Source organism: Salminus brasiliensis, chromosome 10 (assembly GCF_030463535.1).
Source record: "Salminus brasiliensis chromosome 10, fSalBra1.hap2, whole genome shotgun sequence".
NCBI lineage: Eukaryota > Metazoa > Chordata > Actinopteri > Characiformes > Bryconidae > Salminus > Salminus brasiliensis.
In genome coordinates, this window is record NC_132887.1 from 18,250,386 (window position 1) to 18,270,201 (window position 19,816).

The following is a 19,816-nucleotide window of genomic DNA, read 5'->3' on the forward strand; positions in this document are numbered from 1 at the left end:
GGTGTGTGTACATACTGTGTGTGTGTTTGTTTTTGGACATTTTCAGGACAGACTGGACAAAAACAAGGGTACTCTTTTAAACATGGTCATGTAAAGAAAAAGCTCTGTTTGAGAAAACCCAGTATTTACAGCTACCATCAAAGATAAAGCCCAGCTTATCTAATCAGTTCTTCTTTCACAGTCAATCAGGCGAGCTCATCGAGAGGTCAGCAGACAAACGTGCTCTTCTAACCAGCATCAATAACTTTTCTGACAAACAACACTTTAAGCCTCATTAACCAATATCTTCATAAGAATTTAGATTTTTTTTTAATTTTCTGCGTCATTGCTGTGAGACTTTGATTGCATTTTAGTGAAGTAAGGCTGTTGGATACCCCCCCTCTTAACTCCCCAACTCATCCCAGATGTATTGGGTGGAGCTCCACTGCTCCACAGCTCAATGCTAGGGGGCTTTATACTCCTCTAGCCCACGCCTGGCATTAGGCACAGTGCCAGAAGGTTCATGTTTATCTGCTCCAGAGAGTCCTATTCTATTGGCAGTACTTCTCTACAGAGACCAAACAAGCTGTGTGTTTGTGTGCATTTGTACATCAGTGTCACAAAAATTGGTAAATACAGTGAGTCCAAGAAGTATTTGATCCCTTGCTGATTTTCTTTGTTTGCCCACTAATAAAGACACTATCCTTCTGCACTTTTAATGGTAGATATATTCTAACATGGAGAGACAGAATATCAAGACAAAAATCCAGAATATAATTTTAAAGAATATATTTTAATTAATTTGTATTTCAATGAGGAAAATAAGTATTTGATCCCTCTTGCCAAACACACTCAATACTTAGTGGCAAAGCCTTTGTTTGCAAGCACAGCGGTGAGACGTTTGTTGTAGTTAACCACAAGTTTAGCACACACACCAGGGGGAATTTTGGCCCACTCTTCTTTGCAGATCCTCTCTAAATCATGAAGGTTGGTGGGCTGTCGCTTGGCAACTCTGACCTTCAGCTCCCTCCATAGATTTTCGATCGGATTGAGGTCTGGCGACTGGCTGGGCCACTCCATGACCTTAATGTGATTTTTCTTGAGCCAATCCTTTGTTGCCTTTGCTGTATGTTTAGGGTCGTTATCATGTTGGAAGACCCAACCACGGCCCATTTTCAGATCCCTGGCAGAGGGGAGGAGGTTGTCCCTCAGGATTGTGCGGTACATGGCTCCATCCATCTTCCCAGTGATGCGGTGAAGTAGCCCTGTACCCTTGGCAGAGAAACACCCCCAAAACATTATGCTTCCACCTCCATGCTTGACGGTGGGCACAGTGTTCTTGGGGTCATAGGCAGCATTTTTCTTCCTCCACACATGGCGGGTGGAGTTGAGGCCAAAAAGTTCAATTTTGGTCTCGTCTGACCACAAAACCTTCTCCCAATAACTTGGTTCATCTTTCAAATGATCATTGGCATACTTGAGGCGCGCCTCCACATGTGCTCTCTTCAGCAGGGGTACCTTTCGGGCACTGCAGGATGTGAATCCATTGTTGCGCAAAGTGTTGCCAATTGTTTCCTTGCAAACTGTGGTCCCAGCTGCCTTCAGGTCATTTGCTAACTCCTGCCGAGTGGTTGCAGGACGATTTCTGACTGTTCTCAGCATCATTGCCACCCCACGAGGCGAAATCTTCTTTGGAGCACCGGGCCGAGGTCTGTTGATTGTCATGTTATACTCTTTAAACTTTCTGATAATTGCACCAATAGTTGTTACTTTCACATCCAACACCTTACTAATCTTTTTGTAGCCCATTCCAGCTTTGTGAAGGTCAACAATTCTGACTCTGAGGTCCTGTGACAGCTCTTTGGTTTTACCCATGTTGGAGACTTGAAATCTGTGTGATCTGTCTGATTCTGTGGACAGGTGTTTTTCACACAAGTGATTAGTGAGAACAGGTGGCTTCAGGTCAGGTAACAAGTTGATTGGGAGTGTCTAACTGGTCTGTAAAAGCCAGAACTGCTAATGAATACTAAGGGATCAAATACTTATTTCACTCCATGAAATACAAATCAATTAATATATATTCCTTAGATTTATTTTCTGGATTTTCTTTTTAATATTCTGTCTCTCCATGTAAGAATACATCTACCATTAAAAGTATAGAATGATCATGTCTTTATTAGTGGGCCAACGAAGAAAATCAGCAAGGGATCAAATACTTCTTGGACTCACTGTAGGTGCAATTTAAAGTATCTGCAACTGAATGTAATGAATGTATCACGTCTGTTATATATCCCATGGGAATTTTATTGGAAAAGGGTGGGGGTCTGCAAATCTGTTAGCTGGTAAATACTGATATTTGACTGGTAAAACTCAGCAAGACCAGTAAATTAAATCCCACTGAACACAATGTCCAGTAAAGCAGTTAATGGAAAAAAGTTTTAAGTAAATACAATCCTGTGGTGATGCAACCCTTTGCTCTTCTGGGGAAAAGAACGAAAACTTGGACTGCAGCCCTTCAACCACACCACAGTTTAAGTTCAGAAATTTAATTTCTGAAATCCACTGTGTGAAGACAGCTTAAATGAGGCTCCTGTTTAGGTTTATACTGAAAAAGTTGACATTCATGGCAACAAATAGGTTTTCTTCAGTCTAGTGTTATTTAAGACTGTTTGAAGGTAGGTAATGTATGGATTAGTCTATCAGGCATTTTTGCGAGTTCAGACCATGCCATCAGCATATGATGATATGTGAGGAGATTGTAAGATTAGGATTCAGTTGGCTTCTGCTTTGTGTTAGAAGGCTAGACCCCCCTCTGATAAGTGGAGCTAGGAATGAGAGATATGGCTGAGTGAAATGGCAGTGACGGAGTGGTACTGGCTTGCAAAACCTTCATGCTGTGAAAACACGTGAACAAGGTAGAGATAGAATTTACAGGTTGTTACATTGGGAGGAGGAGGGGCTTCAGGCATGTTCCTCCTCCTCCTCGCAAAATTTGATTCCTTAACATCACGTGATAAAACAATATGTGCTCTTAAAAATAAGGGCGTTACGAATGGTTCTTTGAGTGACGCCACTTTGATTCCACAAAGATTTATGTTTCTAGTAAAGATAGTTTAAAGGTCTGATGTAAAAAGGTTCTCTACCAAAGGTTTTTCACACTCACACTCTCTATCACAGTGATTTTTCTGTGGCATCGCTCAAAGAACCATTTAAAGCAGTTTTTTAAAGACTGTGGGTTCTGTGTTCTATGTTAGCATGGATGCATTACCTGAATTTTACTAATTTGTGTGACGTACAGTCATCCTCATACACCATTGCCAGCACCAAAAATGCCCAAAGTAATCTCTGCTTTTAATAGAAGGTAGTGTAACAATGAGTTCTGAAACGTCCTGATTCTGATTCTATTGGTCTGTTTGTCATGAAATTGTCACAATGTGTAAAAACGTAGCTAGCAAAGCTTTCTAAAAGGTCAAAATGAGTATATGAGGTTTCGCTACAGCAGCGCTAATATACTGTGTATGTGATATACATGGCCCCATGTCCCCACAAGGTAACAAAACTAATTTGCGTGTGTGCATTTTTATCAGCTTAGTTTACAGGTTCACAGTTTGACTCTCACCTTGTGTGCCTCGACCCTTTAGCTCCAATTCAGTTCCATCTCCTCTCGACATTAAGGTTTTAAATGAGCCTGTGCAAGATTTGCCTAAGTAAGTACATTACTGGCAATGTTATGTAAATCTGCTGGCGTGTGGAGGGTGACAGGTTCAGAGTGGTAATAAGTGTTATTTGGAGCTTGAGCTCGGTGTGTTCGTAGCTCGGGAACTGTGAGGTTGAGATTAGAGGCTGTTTTTTTTTTGTCTGCAGATTTCAGAAAGAGCCTCCACACAGCAGCGGTATCAATGAAGCATGCTTCCTTCTGCTTCAGACACGCTCTGTCTGAAGATAAGCTCGCCATGCGTGTGTTTGTGTCTGTATCTGTATCAGTGTCTGCATGTCTCCATCCATGTGAGCGACATTGCGAGTGGTTATGTAAAAGCGAGCATAGTAAGTATTGACCTGTTTAATTTACCCAGTTAACGAGGAGAGACTGGGCAGTTGGATAGGTTGCAGATCTGCCACTCCATGCTTTCTTCAGTGCTCTTCGGACCTAGAGAGTGCTCCCATGGGGTCAAGGAGACCAGGAGGTTTCACTTTCCAGATGCCGATCGCCGGGCGCGATGGGACAGAATGGAAGGAGATGGAGCTATACTGACTATAAGAAAATAATTTAGCTTATACAGGAATGCAAAACATGGAGGTTAAGGTCTTGTGAGAGTGTCCTATGCAGCTTTCTAGTGCAAATCACAATAATTTGATTCAATTCCGATTCAGTTAATCATGAACTCTCAAATTTCAGGCTACTGAGTGGTGTGACTGTCTAAGTGTTGGCCCTTTCCTCAAGCGATTGCATGTTTGACTCCCTTGCAGTGCCACTGCCATCTGTGTCCGGGAGTTATAATTGAGCATAATTGGCCCTCCCTCTCTCCCCATCACTCAGTACGGTGCTTGCCAATGGGGGCTTCTGTTGGAATTGGCAGCCAGAGCTGCCCTCCAGGCGTGTTGAGCTATCCAGTGGTGTGGCATTAGCCATGGTTTATAAAGATGTGCTGAGATTTAGCTGCTTCACTCCAAAAACTAAAGGTGCTACAAAAGGTTCTTGGAGCGATGCCATAGAAGAACCGTTTCTGTAATAGTGTTATGTGAGTGTGGAGAACCTTTAAATTGGTAAAAAGCCTTCACAAGCTCAAATTAATGTTCATTGAACCTTTAAAAGGTTCTTCACACTCATACATTATGTCTTAACAGAACCAACTAGAGCTTGGAAGTGGAGGCGGATGTAAACGCAGGTCTTTATTAAAACAATGAAAACAAAACAAAACAGACTACAAACGGAACACAGACTGGGAAAATAATCCAAATACTAAAACTAACAAACTAAATAAAACAGAAACAGAACAAACAAACCAAACAAACCCACCAAGCACTAAAACTATCAAAGAAAGCAAACAGGTTACAAAGAAATCAAACTTAAGACACACGCAAACACCACAAGCTAACAAGCAGTAAACTGCCATGGAAACAGACATGTTAACAAACACAAGACCAGACAAAGGAAGGCTGAAACACAGGGGTACTTCTACACAGACTAACAAGAGACACACGAGAAACACCTGGGACTAACAAGGGGCGTGGCTACAGATGAGGCACAGGTGGGAACACTAATGAACAGGAGGGGCTTGAACTGACAAGACACAAACAGAGCACATGGTTACACAAACCAGAAGCAGACATGACAACCAAAAGGATTCTGTGGCATCACTCCTTTTGAAACACCTTATTTTGAAGAGTGTATCTGGACAGGATTGCCCATGATGTAACTGGGGGGAAAATGGGGTATCTTGATTATTTGTGGTTGGCATTTAGGTGGATTTTAATGGTTGATGATTGCATGAGATTTTTATATTGATAACTTAAAGTAGCTGAAATCATTCATTAGAAGGGGTGTCCACAAACATTTGCATGTGTAGCTGTTCTGTTTGTTTGAGTTTGTGCTGCATAACATCAGGCAAAAAGTGTGACACTATGAGAGTACACTACTGTAGTGTATAAAGGATGTTAGATGAATTCACTATGGCAGTTGTTCAGGATTCTGGAAGTATTGGTGGCTGTCATATCAGAATATTATGACCACCTACTTAATAGTGGGAATACCAAGGTAGTATCTCAGAAACTGATACCTTCAAAGATGTTCTTGAGCTCCTGTGGTAAAGGTGTATAGAGAGTGGAGTTCTCGCACATTAAGTGCCTTCCATCAGCATAACAGTGGTGCCTCATAGGCCATCAATGCAGGAGGGAAACAGAAACCCAGGAGAGTGGTAATCTCGACATGCCACTGTGGACCAGTTTGCCTTGTCAGATGGATGGATGGATGGATATTCCCACTATAAGGGAAGGCGGTCATAATATTCTGATAAGACAGTGTAGGTCAGCAGTAAAAAAGGACAGAGCTGGGTAAGCCTTACTGATAATAGAACGTATCGCCTGTGGCACAGCAGTGAAACTCTTGTTTTTAGTTGCCTCTATCGTTCTTCTCACCAAACACTCCTAACTGAGACAAAACTGTGGAAGGAGCCTTTTTTTTTTTTTTTTTTTTTAACTCACACGCCCTTGGCACTTGATGGTGGATCAGTGGTGCCAAATGCTGTGACTGCACTGACTGGTGGAAAAGTTGATTACAAAGGTGTTTATTAAGGTGTTTTTGTGCTGAATTTCATTAAGCCAGGCCTACTCTGTAGCCGGAATTGGGTGGGTTGTTTTGGACCCCTGCCTTTAGGCTGCATGGTGGGCCGCTTATGGGATTATGGCTGAGCGGCTCTGAGAGATTTCACAGTCAGCAACATCCATCTCACACACTCAATTGGACTTCTGCAGGTGCTGATGAGAAGTTTACTACGCTTCTGCTGATACACAAATTTTCCATTTTTAACCGTTACTGCCTTGTAAGTCTCAATTGTCACTGCACATGCCTTTAAAAAGACCCTAGAATGTCAAACTGCATTTCTCTTGGCAAAGTTGAATAATGGGTTTATAAGTGTTTGGTACATGGAAGCGAAACACCATCAACCTCAAATGCTGTTAAAAACAGAGTTGAACAACAGGGCAACTCCTAAAGGCAATTCCTAAAACCCAAAGACTGTTTTGTAACGGTTACATTTACGCCTCTAAAAAGAACATGCATCAAGCTCACTAGCGAAAGCCCTAGTCAAAGCTACCAAAACAATTGAATGTGATGCTGATGCCGACGAGAAGCACATCACCACCACGCTCAAGGAATACTTGTTGATACACAAATCAGGCCTTGTGACTGCAGCTTTTCCTGAGCCAGTGTCCGCAGAAGAGGAGCTCAAACGGGGACCCACACTAAGCTAAAAGCTAACGCTAGTCTTTCATCTCTTCTTTCCAATAAGAACTATCTTAGCAGAATATCAAACAGGATCTAAACACACATCATCCTTGAGAAAATAAGATTCAAGAAAGCCAATCCCAAGGCAGTAGGCAGGAGGCCAGGCTAAAGCTACCCTGACTACAGTCTCTTTATCTCGCTAACTGCAAATCATTATAATACTGAGCAATAATGACAGTGTTCTTGTTAGGGTGCTGTAATATGCAGGTTCCACAAGCTTTGCCGGCGCCATTAATCAGCCAAAATCTATTTATCTTTTTCTCAAAAGAATAAACAGCGTGTTTCATTCTAAAGGGCAAGATAACAGGGTGGTAAATAGGCTTGTTAAATGACATCTGAGCATTTTTTACCCCCAGAAGTGACTGGATGTGTGTTGTAATCTTTTTTGTCCCTTATACTGTGTTTTCTTTTAATGTGCAGTTCTGTGTTAACAGACAAGGCCATGACGCGTCTCTTCCCGCATGGAACGTCTGTTAATATTTGGACAAGCAGCAGTTTATAGGCTGTAAGCATGTGATTTTCTTTAAAAACCTATAGCAAAAATAACCAAACTATATCAATAACTACCAAACCACAGCTATGGGAGCTTCTCTTAGCACTTTACCTGCTGTGCTGTAATGGGGTTCTGCAGAAAGGAGGCGAACGGTAGGAATCTCTCAGTACTCCTGACTTAGAATGTGCCAGCGGACGTTTTATTACCCAATCCAGCTCCCCACACCCCTCGTCGATACAATTTAAAATGGTCATTTTATGACATCAGAACATATTGAGGAATGTCTCAGAAGTGGAGAGCCAGAGGCCTGTTGATACAGAATATTTGCCTAAGTAGAATGTCAGTGTAATTTGTTAAATGAAATCTAAAGGATTGGAGCATTTCTATTGGCCCATTCACCATAAAATGTTGACCAAATTTAAAAGTAGATAGACGCCAGACAGAAATTATGGAGATACCAGTTTTTTGCTAGATAGCAGTGTATTGCTTTTATGATGTAATTATTGAATGTTACTGAATGTTTAGCGATATGACGGTAGTAGCTTTGTAAAGATTAAAATTTTTTAGATTTGTAAAGGTTAAAAACCTGCTGCCCCAACTGGATAAGGTGTTCGCAAACAATACACGAGACTGCATTTCTCAGCATAGCTTTTGCATACTTCGAATGCGTTGAGATAACTGTGGAATGTAGGGGTGAGTTTATTTTGCGAAACACAAGCAGCCCATTTGTAATGTCCTTGACAAAGGAAATTTAGACAGCAATTCTTTCTTGGTCAGAGCCTTTACTGGATTACTGTTCTGAGGACGTTCTAAACTGTTGGGGGGGGGGGGGGGGGGGGTTGGTGCATTCGTGTTTGTTCCCATTGCATGAAGCACAGTCTGTCGTGCCAGAGGATTCCAAGGAAAAGAATTTTACATAAAACTATGAAGCAATTTGCTTCAGTCATATAATCCGTTGTGATGGAGGAAGTTCAGAAGCCAGGCAGCCACTTTTGTTAAAAGAACGGGAGAAAGGCTTAGGAATCTGAGCATGACACACTTAGCATATTTATTCAACGAGCTGCTCGTGGTGCAAATACGGATAAGCCATAGCGGCCAGGTCCGAACTGAGCGTTTCTGCGCTACTAGGAAAGTTATGCCCTTTGGTAACAGGAATGAGGCTACAGGAGCGCTGGAGCCAAACTTGCTTGCTGGGTTTTTTTTTTTAATGGTGGCAAAGCACATGAGATTGCTGGCTGTCTGAGAAACCTCCACTTGTTAAAGCGAGCTCTAGACAGAAAATGTTATGTCATGACTTGATTACGCTTAATTTCATGATTTATTAAGCATTTATTAATCATTAAATTAAATTAACAGTTCATTATTATATTATTATAGTTGGTGTCTAATCATTATAAAGCCATTCTAGTTTAAAAAACTAAAAATTTTGGAATCTTTTCAAGGTTATGTCTGCATAGTTTTATTGCTATTGTTCAATTAAATAAATCTTCATTGATGAGACTTCTTTCAAAACTTTTGATTTTAAACTATTTGATTTAAAAAAATGTTACTTAGTAAGAGTAAAGTAAAAAGGCAGAAGGTACAAGAACCACACATATTACATTAGGTTTTCATGTTCCACTGTACATGGTTCCAGTCTACAGACTATTAACTGTTCTGTGATCTTCTAAGAATGCTTCTTACTTCTGCAGGCTGTGAATAATGTCCATTAATGGCGACTAGAGGATGCCAGAGGGCGCTGTGCAGCAACAGTAAAAACAAATGATCGAAAAAGGATAGGCCTTTAAATAGCCAATACACAAACCATTACAAAATGCCTGGATCATGCACAATCCCAATCCACTTTTTGTTAGTGGCGCCTAAAGGACGCCGGAGGGCACTCTGCTAAACAGTAAAAACAAAGGATAGGAAATGGATTGGTCTAAAAATAAGAGATAAGATAAGATAAGATAGTCCTTTATTAGTCCCGCAGTGGGGAAATTCACAGTGTAATAGCAGAAAGGGATAGCAGGACACTCAGTTACAAAAATTTAGATAAATAATTTACACTATAGGGATTCATTATAATATGCCTGGATTGGCCCTTATCCTAATAACCTGTCCATTAATAGCAGATGGCTCTTTGCTAGAACGATAAAAACAAAAGATCCAAACCGGATTGGTCTTAAAACAGCTGATACCCCAGTCCATTGAAATATGCCTGGATTAGCCCTGACAATCCTGAAAAAATGAGCAATAAAGTTATTAACTCAACATGCACTTTGTGTCAAGAACTGGCGAGAATCTCGACACCGTCAAAAGGATATAATTGTTGTTAGGCCTGATTCCATGTTTCTAATGTTTACTGAATATTTTATTCATTTTGTTCTGTTGTTCATTTGTTGTTGTATTTGATCAATACAATTAGAATCCAAAGCTCTGATTTTCGGTCCATTTTGGCACCCAAACAGGCACTAAGCTTGGGTAATTAATAAACATGACCTCATTAGCATGTCCGGTTAGTTTGGCTGTTACCGAGGTCACGTGTGGTGGTAAAAATAGAGCGCCACGCCACATATCTTGCACTGCACTCACTGGTGCTGCTGTGAGAAAACCTTGGATTTCAGAAACAGCAGCTTTACAGAAGACCAACCTTGTTTACTTGCGATCTGCTAGCGTAACAAGATTGTATTCCAAGAAATGGAGGACCGTCTCTGTTGGTCTATTATCATGAAATGTTCACACAATCTAAAGGGCAGCTGGCACTTTCAAATGGTGTTAAAAACTGGAGCTGCTCACTCTTTTTTAGAACAGTCAATATGACACAGCGGGAAAGGACCATCTGTTTTGTTTGTTGTACATTTTTTCTTAGTCTACAGGCTAGCACAGCTCCAAGCCCTCCTCCCTCAAGTGTCCTTGATGGACTAATGGTGGACCTTGGTGCTGCATGGCAGAGAACAACTGTCTCGTTTATAAATAACTGCCCCCGTGAGGCTGGGAAATCACGCTGCGAACATCTGGAAGGTTTGGGATGCCTGTATTGCCACCTCTCAGGCCCACCTCACTAATTACCCTGCATTCCTCCCGAACCCTAACCACACTCTGACTGAGCAGGACTGCTCAGAAAGTCTAAACTCATTACAATCTCTCACTATACTGGACAACTGCCGAGTCATTTTTCCTGAAGGTGTGATGTGCTGATGATTTTCTTAGCAGAGTATGTGGTACTCTGCTCCTTATGGGAAGTGCATTTAAAAACTCTGGGAAACATGGTAATCCCGTCAGTTGAGAACATACATACATGCATATGTAATTGGCAAAACATTTGGAATATTATAACTTTATTCTTCAGAAATTCTAACCATCAGCTAATTTATTATCATTTTATTTTCAGATTCAGATCAACCCCTTGTAGTCCTGATACTTTTTTGCGCATGTATACAGGTATACAGGTTTTGGACCAACGGTTTCTTGACTCTGTCAGCAGTCCTGGGGACACTAGTTCTAATGTTGATGATGAGTATTTTCTTCTGAATGACGATTCCAACTGTAACTTCAACTGCACAAGTAAAAGAATTAGGTTGGCTGGGTTGACTAGCGCTAAAAGATCACTAGCTTATTCATTGGAAATGAATGAGGGCCATTGGGGTGGGAGCTTGTGGGTGGATAGCTACCGCTTTCTTTGCATGATTCTATGTTGCAAATCATGCTGAATGTTTGTCCATAATGGAAACTAAGCATTTGATCACCAAAAAAAATCATATTTCCAAAATCATGTCGCTAATTTAGTGCTTGAAAGGCCAAAAATGTACATAAGATGAGTCAAGACTGTTATGTAACAGATTTGGGGTTTTGTAAATGCCTTGTTTTTCAGAGGAGACAACAATCAAAGGCAAACATTTACTGGATTTAGAAAAGGCGCTACAGAAACTGGACTTAGACTGAAGTTTGTAGGCCTGTGTAGGTCTGCCTGAGTAGGCCGCTTGGAGTTTAGCGCATCATAGACCTTATCTTCATACAGGCTGCTGGATTAACACACATCAGTCTATGTGAGCCTGTCGAATACATTACAAAGTGGAAACCGTTTGATTAAACTGGTGACAACATCTGTCTGCCTGAGTAATGCTAGCATTGTCAAAGTCTCTGTGTCATTTATGCTCATTTGTCATTATGAAGGCCCACAGCAGACGCTGGTCAATACTTAGCACTTCGTGGTACTTAGTATTGAATGCACAGAGGCTGGAAGCTACGCTTTATTTTATTTTGTGATGTAAATAATTACAGCTTGTTTTGTTGTCTTGAACAAAGCAAATAATGGGAAGTCTGTCATTGCCAGGATCGGGTGTAAATATCATTCCAGACCATTCCAGGTTCTTTTCATTTATAGCAGTCGTCAAAGGGGTGGGATCTGAAGAGGAAGAGAGAGAGAGAGAGAGAGAGAGAGAGAGAGGGACAGGGTGGCAAACAGATGGGAGATAGATAGATTTGATTACCAAATTCAACAAATCCGTACAGCCGCCTTTCCTGGCTAGCGCGACAGCCGTGCAGACTCTGCTCAGATCGTTGTATAATGCATCCAACCACTACTAATTGACAACACAAGTCTCTGGAATCTGTAATTAAAGATCTGGTGATGCGGCGTCAGCAGACAGGGTGCCAAAACTCGTTTCTACACCGCATTGAGGGATATGTTTTTTGGGGGGCCTTGGGCTTTTAATAAAACCACTTGCTTTGAAACGGTCAAAGGAAGCGCTGAATGCAGGCCGGCCTTGGGGCTGCACAGAGACGGAGGATTCCTGATGCAGAGCGTGTTTTCAAGGGCAACTTCAGCATCATCCATCACCAACGTAAGAGAGAACAGAGAGGCACGAGCTGATAGCATTTTTTCAAGTCATTTGTTTACAAACCATGATCCATTTCCAGGATCTGAGCTGGAGCTCTGATGCTGCCTTTACTACGGAATGATGCTTATATTGTTTGGGGGTGACATGAAAGGAGACAATGGCTTTTCAAGCAGGAACGTGCGTCCCTCTCAACCGCAGGCAGCATAACGCGCCAGATGAAAGGTGGATTTTGCACCTTGCAGTGTTGCCATAGTGACTGGCATCGGCAGTCTGGAATGTCGGCTGCTGAAAGCTCTTGGACACAGGGTCCATGATGGAGAGGGCCCCTGTGTACCCCCTAACCATTTGCCTCTCTCTCAATATCTCCCCCCCCTCTCTCTCTCCTGTTTCAGAGACCAAGCTGGCCTGTACCTTCAACGGTGTGGAGTACCACGATGGCGACATGTTCAGGATGGACACCTGTCGCTTCTGCCGCTGCCAGGGAGGTGTGTCTGTGTGCTTCACAGCGCAGTGCGGGGTCCTCCACTGCGAGCGCTACTACGTACCTGAGGGGGAGTGCTGCCCTGTCTGTGAAGGTGACCACATGCACACATGAAAAGCGCCGTCATAATGATTAAAGGAATGCTTCATCTGCTGTACAGAATTCACCCTCCACATTTAACCCATTTGTGGCAGTGTGACACATTCATTCTAGTGGTTAGAGCAGGGGGCACACAAGCCCAGAGTGGTGGGCAGCCACCTCTGTGCTGTACCTTCCACCTTCCTCCAGTTCTAAACTTTCTAAACTCACTTTCCATAGCCCTAGTAGATAGAGGAGGAATACATGAGAGTCTTCTACTAGAGCTGAGAGTTCACTAGAGCTGGGCAATATGACAATATTGTATCATATTGTGATAAAGTGTGTTATCGTGATAACAACAGCCTTTTTTAAGCACATGGAGGATACTGTTAGTACTTAATAAACACTGCTCAGACGCAGGTTTCATTACAATCAGTGTAATTAGCCTGGTTTAATGAGATAAAGTGCAGCAGATGCTGAATAAAAAAATCACTCTATTCAGTACGGGAGAGTTTCTAAGAATCTGTCGCTACCAATGTTTTTAGTCTGTCATTACATGTAATTGTGATAAATATTGTGTATTGCGAAAAAAATAAATCATGTTATATCATGATATAGAATATTACCATATCGCTCAGCTCTAAAGTTTACCTACCTACCATAAACATGCCTTTCATATCTAGATACTATCTAAATCTGCTTTGACAGGATTCTGTTTACACCTTTCACAAAAAAAACGTCCCCAGTGTGACCAGATCAGATCCAATTTCCCGCATAAAAAACACATCCACACATACATAGTTTCTGCTTCACTTCCTGTATCTGACAGTTTTGCATTAAAGTGGTATGGTTTTGAGGAACATAGGGGGTTCCACAAGGCAGTGGAACAATTTCAGGTTTGCCCATTCCTCTAACAGCTTCATCAGACAATGTGGACGAGTAGTTAAGCCACACAGAACCTCACTTTGACCCTGTTTACACCTGGTCACCTGGTTCATGTGACTAGCATCTGGAGTGTATCCTGATAAGATTTTAGCCACATGCATTTACACTCAATAGTCCAATGCGTCTCCGTATTAGTCAGACTGATATTGAAATCGCTGTGTGGGACGAAATATGAGAATTGTCTCATTGCTCTGCAATTACTACAACCGGTTTTGATTGTCGAATGAGTCTTGGAGGGATGGGTGGAGGGACGGTTATAACATGTGGATCAAATGCGTCTCAGACCCCCTCCTGAAGTGGTTTGAGTGGTCGGATTTGTATCTGGTTTAAATGTCTTTTTTACACTTGCACTTTTACGTGGCTCGGCCTTATCCAGATAAAATCCTGATACTCAAGAAGCACAAAGTGACCAGGTGTAAACAGGGTCTTAATGATACTGCCAGCTGCAGTCGATCATCTACCGTAAATAAGCACACTCACGCACAAACACACAGAGCGAGGGAGATACTGGAAGCAAAAGAGAGAGAGCAAGAATCCAGTACTTATTACAGTAGTAATCACTTGTTCTAACTTTTTTTAGGTAGAGCTATCTGTGCTGCCTAACTGTCTGGAACACGGAAAACACGTCCACACTTGTGTTAAATGTGGTGGAGATGCATCGTTGACCACCTCTGAATGTTTTTTCGTAATCCGATCACAGTGCGCCCTGGGGGTGTTTACATCTAGCTTTTCATGTGGTCAAGTGAAATCTGAATGTGATCCCTTCATCGAAATGCCTGTTATAGTGTAAACAGCCTCCGAGGCTCAAAGCCCAGCAGCAGTGCCAGTGAGCTTCAGCCTCAGCCTACATTCAGAGATTCTCTCTCCAATAAGCCTTTCCCCATATTTGTTATTGTTTTGGTTGCTCATGCCTGGCTCCCTAAGAGTGTTCTTATGCTCTGATTAGCTGCTGCTCATCCTGCTTTCTGCTGTTTATCATTTAGGAGCTCACCCTCAAAAATAAAGAAGATCAAATTGATGCTAGAAGTTGTGGGACAAAGTTCTTATCAAAAACTCCAGGGGAAAAAAAAGCAAACACATTCTTCATGAACTGACCCCACTTATCAACAGTACAAACACAGCTACAGTCACAGGAATCATAATGAACGCTGCATCCCGAGGGCTTTTTGCGCCTCCCATTTATTGTCTGGCTCAAATTGATTCGGATTTTGCGAGCAAGAATGCTAATAAACACCTCCGCCACCGGAACAAGCCTGTGGAGCAATTAAATGGCAGCAGGAATTTTTTTTGAAAACAAAGTGCGTTAGGAAAGGCCTTAAAAATGAAGCATGAGCGAGGACCCTGACGACTAAACCTGGCAGCAGCGCGTGATGAATTCTTCGCATACTTTTTATTCTCCCAATTAAACCAGCGTCCCGGGTTAATTAGTTCAGGGAACTGCTTGTTGTTTTACTTTGTAGACAAGCCCTAATAGTCTGCCTGGGAGCATGTAATTTCGATTGCTCGGCGCCTCTCCTGGGTAGACGATTCTTCCCGCCATATTACTGTTTTCTATTAGCTCGCTACCTTTGCCTGCTGATATTATAGTTATCAGATTGTGTTCATGTGGAGATGAGTTTTCCTAATGATTCTGCAGCACTCGGGCTGCTTAATTAAGATGAAGTTACCATTACATCCACCCCCCTCCTAATATTTGCTCAGTGTATTTTACTGCAGTGAATTTTATAAGCTCTGTTACGTTTTTGCACTCGCAAAGAGCAGTGGAAGATCCAACAAAGCGGATAAAACCCTCTCTCAGCAGAGTGGGTTTTTATGATCATGCTGATATATTCACATAACACTTTTGGCTTGTGTTAGTTTGTTGGTTTGCATCACTTGGAATTTTCCACCTCTACGATTGCAGCGGAAACCAGTTTTACAGTATACCATGGTAAGAAAAGTGATGGGTATCTGACCATGTACATTTGCTCAATGCCGGTATTAAAATACAGTGGTACTGAATGAAGAAGCTCACCTGCCTTTGTGCATCTCCTTTCCTCCTCAACTGCCTGTCAGACTCAGCAAACACACACAAACACACACACACACACACACACATGCAGCATAGAAAATGGCAGAGAGAAGCAAGATGACAGAGAGTAGATATCACCAGTTTCCATCCTGGGAAAAATCTGAAAATCAGCAGCGTGAGATTACTTCGGATATACCAAAAATGGAAAACGTGGGGTTGGCGTTGAGGGTAGGGGTGTAAGAAAATATCAATATATCGAAACATCACAATATTATGTTTTGCATAACTGCAAAATATTGAATCGGAACCCCTGTATTGTTATACCTGTCATACTGCAGTGCATTGAGAAGAGATATCCCTTCACAAAGACTGTTTACACCTGGCACTAACACATTAACGTTTGTGGCGTTCATATCATGTTTGGATTTTACTTGTCCGCATGATAAGTCAGGTGTAAACCCCCCCAAAGACGCACACGATTACTTAAAAAGACAAGTGTAAACGGCATGCGTTTCTGTGATCGGATTCCGTCAGGTAAGCGTAAATACGGCTGTTGAAAGAAACGTTATTATGAGTAATAACTACTGTGGATCTTGCTTTATCGTGCTTGCTCTGTCTTCCTCGTGTGTGTCTATTTGTGCTTGTGCTTATTTACTGGTAGATGAGAGCAGTATTACAAAGTTTGTTCCGTGGTGGTTTAAATACTTTGTTGCACTTTCTGATGGAGCTGTTCTCCAGCTTTCTGAAGAACCATCTATTGTTCCACCATGTTGTAGAACCTGGTGTTTACAGGAAGTAAACTGTAGGTGTTGGTGGGTTTTTTATACGAGAAAGTTAAATCAGATCTTATCTGGTCACACTGGCCATGCATTTTACTGAAGTGTAAACAGAATCCGGTTAAAGTAGATCCGGATACCCTCTGGAAACAGACCCAAAGGGCCAACTAAAGGTGCAAACTCATCAAACATGTTCACCCCCCCACCTAACTTTAGTCCCTAAGCCAAAACACATGTCTTTCTATACATAGTGGCTGTGTACAACCAATTGCAGAGCTGACTCATAAAAAGAGACTGCAGTGCCATGGATCAGAGCCTCTTTAGGTTGTGAAGTCAAACTGTTGGAGAGGCTTTGCTGCAGCTTCACTCACCTACACCAGCGCCGCTGGGTTTACTGTCAGTGCTGAGGGTTGAATAGTTGATGTAATGTAGTGTGGAGCACTTTATTGGATGCTTTTACTGATGCTGTTTACATGCCCCATCATATCAGCCTTCAGTATGTTGAATTCTCTTTTCACCAGCTATTCTCTCTCTCTCTCTCTCTCTCTCTGTGCAGATCCCATCTTTCCAGCTCTAAATTTTGCAGGCTGCTATGTGAACGGTCAGATCCTGGCCCATGGTGACCACTGGCGTGAGGATGACTGCACGTTCTGTCAGTGTGTGAGTGGAGAGGCCCGCTGCGTGGCGGCCGCCTGCGGCCATAGCTGCCTCAATCCAGTCACCGTGCCCGGAGAGTGCTGCCCTGTGTGCGAGGGTAAGGACAGGTTTTTGGTGTGTGTCTGTGTGTGTGTGTATTTGTGTGTGTTGGTCTTATGAGATGTGTTAAAAGTTTGCAGGCCCCCTAGTGGTGGAGACTGCAGCGTCTTTAACCATAATGAATGACCACATTTAAAAAGGCATATCGTCACTGTCCTGCAAAAACTTTTTCACTTTTGACATAATTTGAAACTTATTGAGATGATAAATGGACCTTTAGAAATGCTCCAGATTGAGTTGAAATTAAATCTTAAATTTTAATTGACCTCCATTGAAAGGTAAGATTTTTTTTTCCATCCGGCAGCAATCCGTGTTTTCATGTTCTTGAATGTGAACTTTCTAGGTAGTACATTGATACCTGATGCTGTTTAAAAGGGGTAGAAAACTTGAATTGGAGGTAATTTGCTTGAAAAACAAAACACAAACACACTGTCAAGTAAGTTTATGTCTGTGCATTAGCGTTCTGCTTTCAGTGGAAGATCATAACAAAAGGCTAGGTCTTTCCAGCTTTGATACTTTGTGCAGTTTTCCCATCATAATAAGTGGAATGATCATGTTCAGAGATCTCAGCATTTGAAGAGAAGAACAGTTTAAAAGTAGTGATTTTCTCTTCTCGCACGAATGCTTTTAAAAGCCTTTGAAAAGTTTGGAAGGAATGTCTTCAATAAAAATGAAAGACATTTGGTTAGGGAAAGTTCTAGTGAGGCAGTGTTGTGCACCTCCACCGGTTTTAAATATATAATAGGAAAGTAGAGTCTGATATTTGAGATGTGTTCAGACTGATGAACAGAGCTGTGGATGATTCCAGCGTGACTGATAAATCTATTACATCAAGACTGTTATAATATAATTGTAATAAATAAATATTCAGAATGATTACATTTCCAAAAAGGTGATGCCATCTACAGATTCAAAATAATTAGATAATTAATTACATTAAATGATTTATCATTCAGAATTTCTTTTTGTTCCCAATTTACTGTAATAGGGCTGTGTATCAGCAAGAATCTGGTGATATATGTATCACGGTACAGATGTTATGATTCAATATACAGCAGTTATGATATATTGGGATTTTATCCAATTAAATTCTGGTATAAAAACACACCATCATCTGCATAAAATCTAAATTTAAAAAAAGTGTTTGGACTTTATGGACCACTGTCACTAATCTTTACATGTTAACCACTCGTTTATGAGTAGTAATAATCGATACAGTACAGCTAAACTTATCACAGTACTTCTATAAACTGATATTTTCTTACTTTAAAAAAAAACAATGTTGAATAGATGTAGTTTCTGATATTTAGAGTTGTTTTGAATATAAATAACTGATCTAATATGACATATGATTTCAAACTTAAGAACAGCAGTGTATGTGTTTGTGAATAAATTGTGCATGCTAATTTTGAATTGTAAATGCTAATTTTGGAGAACCCTTGGCTGGCAGAATTGTGCCTGTTTGCATATCTAAAACATGCAGGGGAAGACAGCTGGTGCTGTGTTTCTAAAAACTATCAGCATAAAGTAGAAGTAAAATGTTCAATGAATCGTGATATTGATTTGAGGTCATATCGCCCAGTACTACACTATATTGAAATGCCTCTGTTGACTTCACATCGTGTAGAGGCAGCTTTAGGTTCAGGTCATTAGAGGTTTTCTTGGCTGGTTCTGGCTATGGTGCATTGTAATACTACACTTATTAATTATTATAATTAATTCATTATTGATACTACAACAGCGCAAATTCTGGTATTGGAACAACTATTGTGTGTTTGTGTGTGTGTGTCTAAGAGTGTTTGTTGTATCATGTCTTATATCATGTCCTACAGTGCCCCTCTCCCTCTCTTATGTGTTCATTGTTCATTTTGGCTTTGTTTGTAGGTCAGTGTATGTGTGTGTGTGCGTATGTATGTGGGTCATTTGTTACTAGGTCGCATCAAGTGCATGGTGTGTGTGTGTTTATTTTTTTTCTGTGGGACACTTTCTGTTGTTAACCCCCTACACTGCATAACTGCCTGTTACCTGCTGCTTACTGTGAAACTATGTAAGACATGTAGTTATTATGTTGAGCAGTTGAGGTTTGGGTCTGCATGTGGACATCCTGCAGATTAATGGGTTTTAATGTCCATCCACAAAGAAATATTTCTACCATGTCACAGCAAGTGAACACACCTACTCTTTTCCTACCCCATGATCCATGAAGGTTTGCATTAGTGTTACTGATCTACAGTGTTTATTACATACACCTACCTTGCACCTACTGACTTTGTATGAAACACGAACATGTAGGTTTGCGGTTCCTGACTGTAGCCTTTCTGTGGCTGCAGTCTGTCAGCCACGCTCTACCCCGTCCATCAGTGGAATGGAACCACTATATGACCTTGCTGACCACATATTACTGGGGCGATGGACCATTCTCGGCACGACATTGACGCTGACATGGCTGACAAATTGAGCATTAGTCATTC

The 19,816-nt window shown here is 41.4% G+C and overlaps 1 protein-coding gene across 1 annotated transcript in view; it reads left to right on the top strand.

Annotated features, from left to right (window-relative positions):
- crim1 (cysteine rich transmembrane BMP regulator 1 (chordin-like)) overlaps positions 1–19,816 on the top strand; it is a 130,463-nt gene that overhangs the window by 73,507 nt on the left and 37,140 nt on the right. Inside the window, exons 6-7 of the mRNA XM_072689568.1 lie at positions 12,691–12,873; positions 17,146–17,343. Of these exons, the coding sequence (XP_072545669.1) occupies positions 12,691–12,873; positions 17,146–17,343 (381 nt within the window). The remainder of the gene's footprint in view (positions 1–12,690; positions 12,874–17,145; positions 17,344–19,816) is intronic.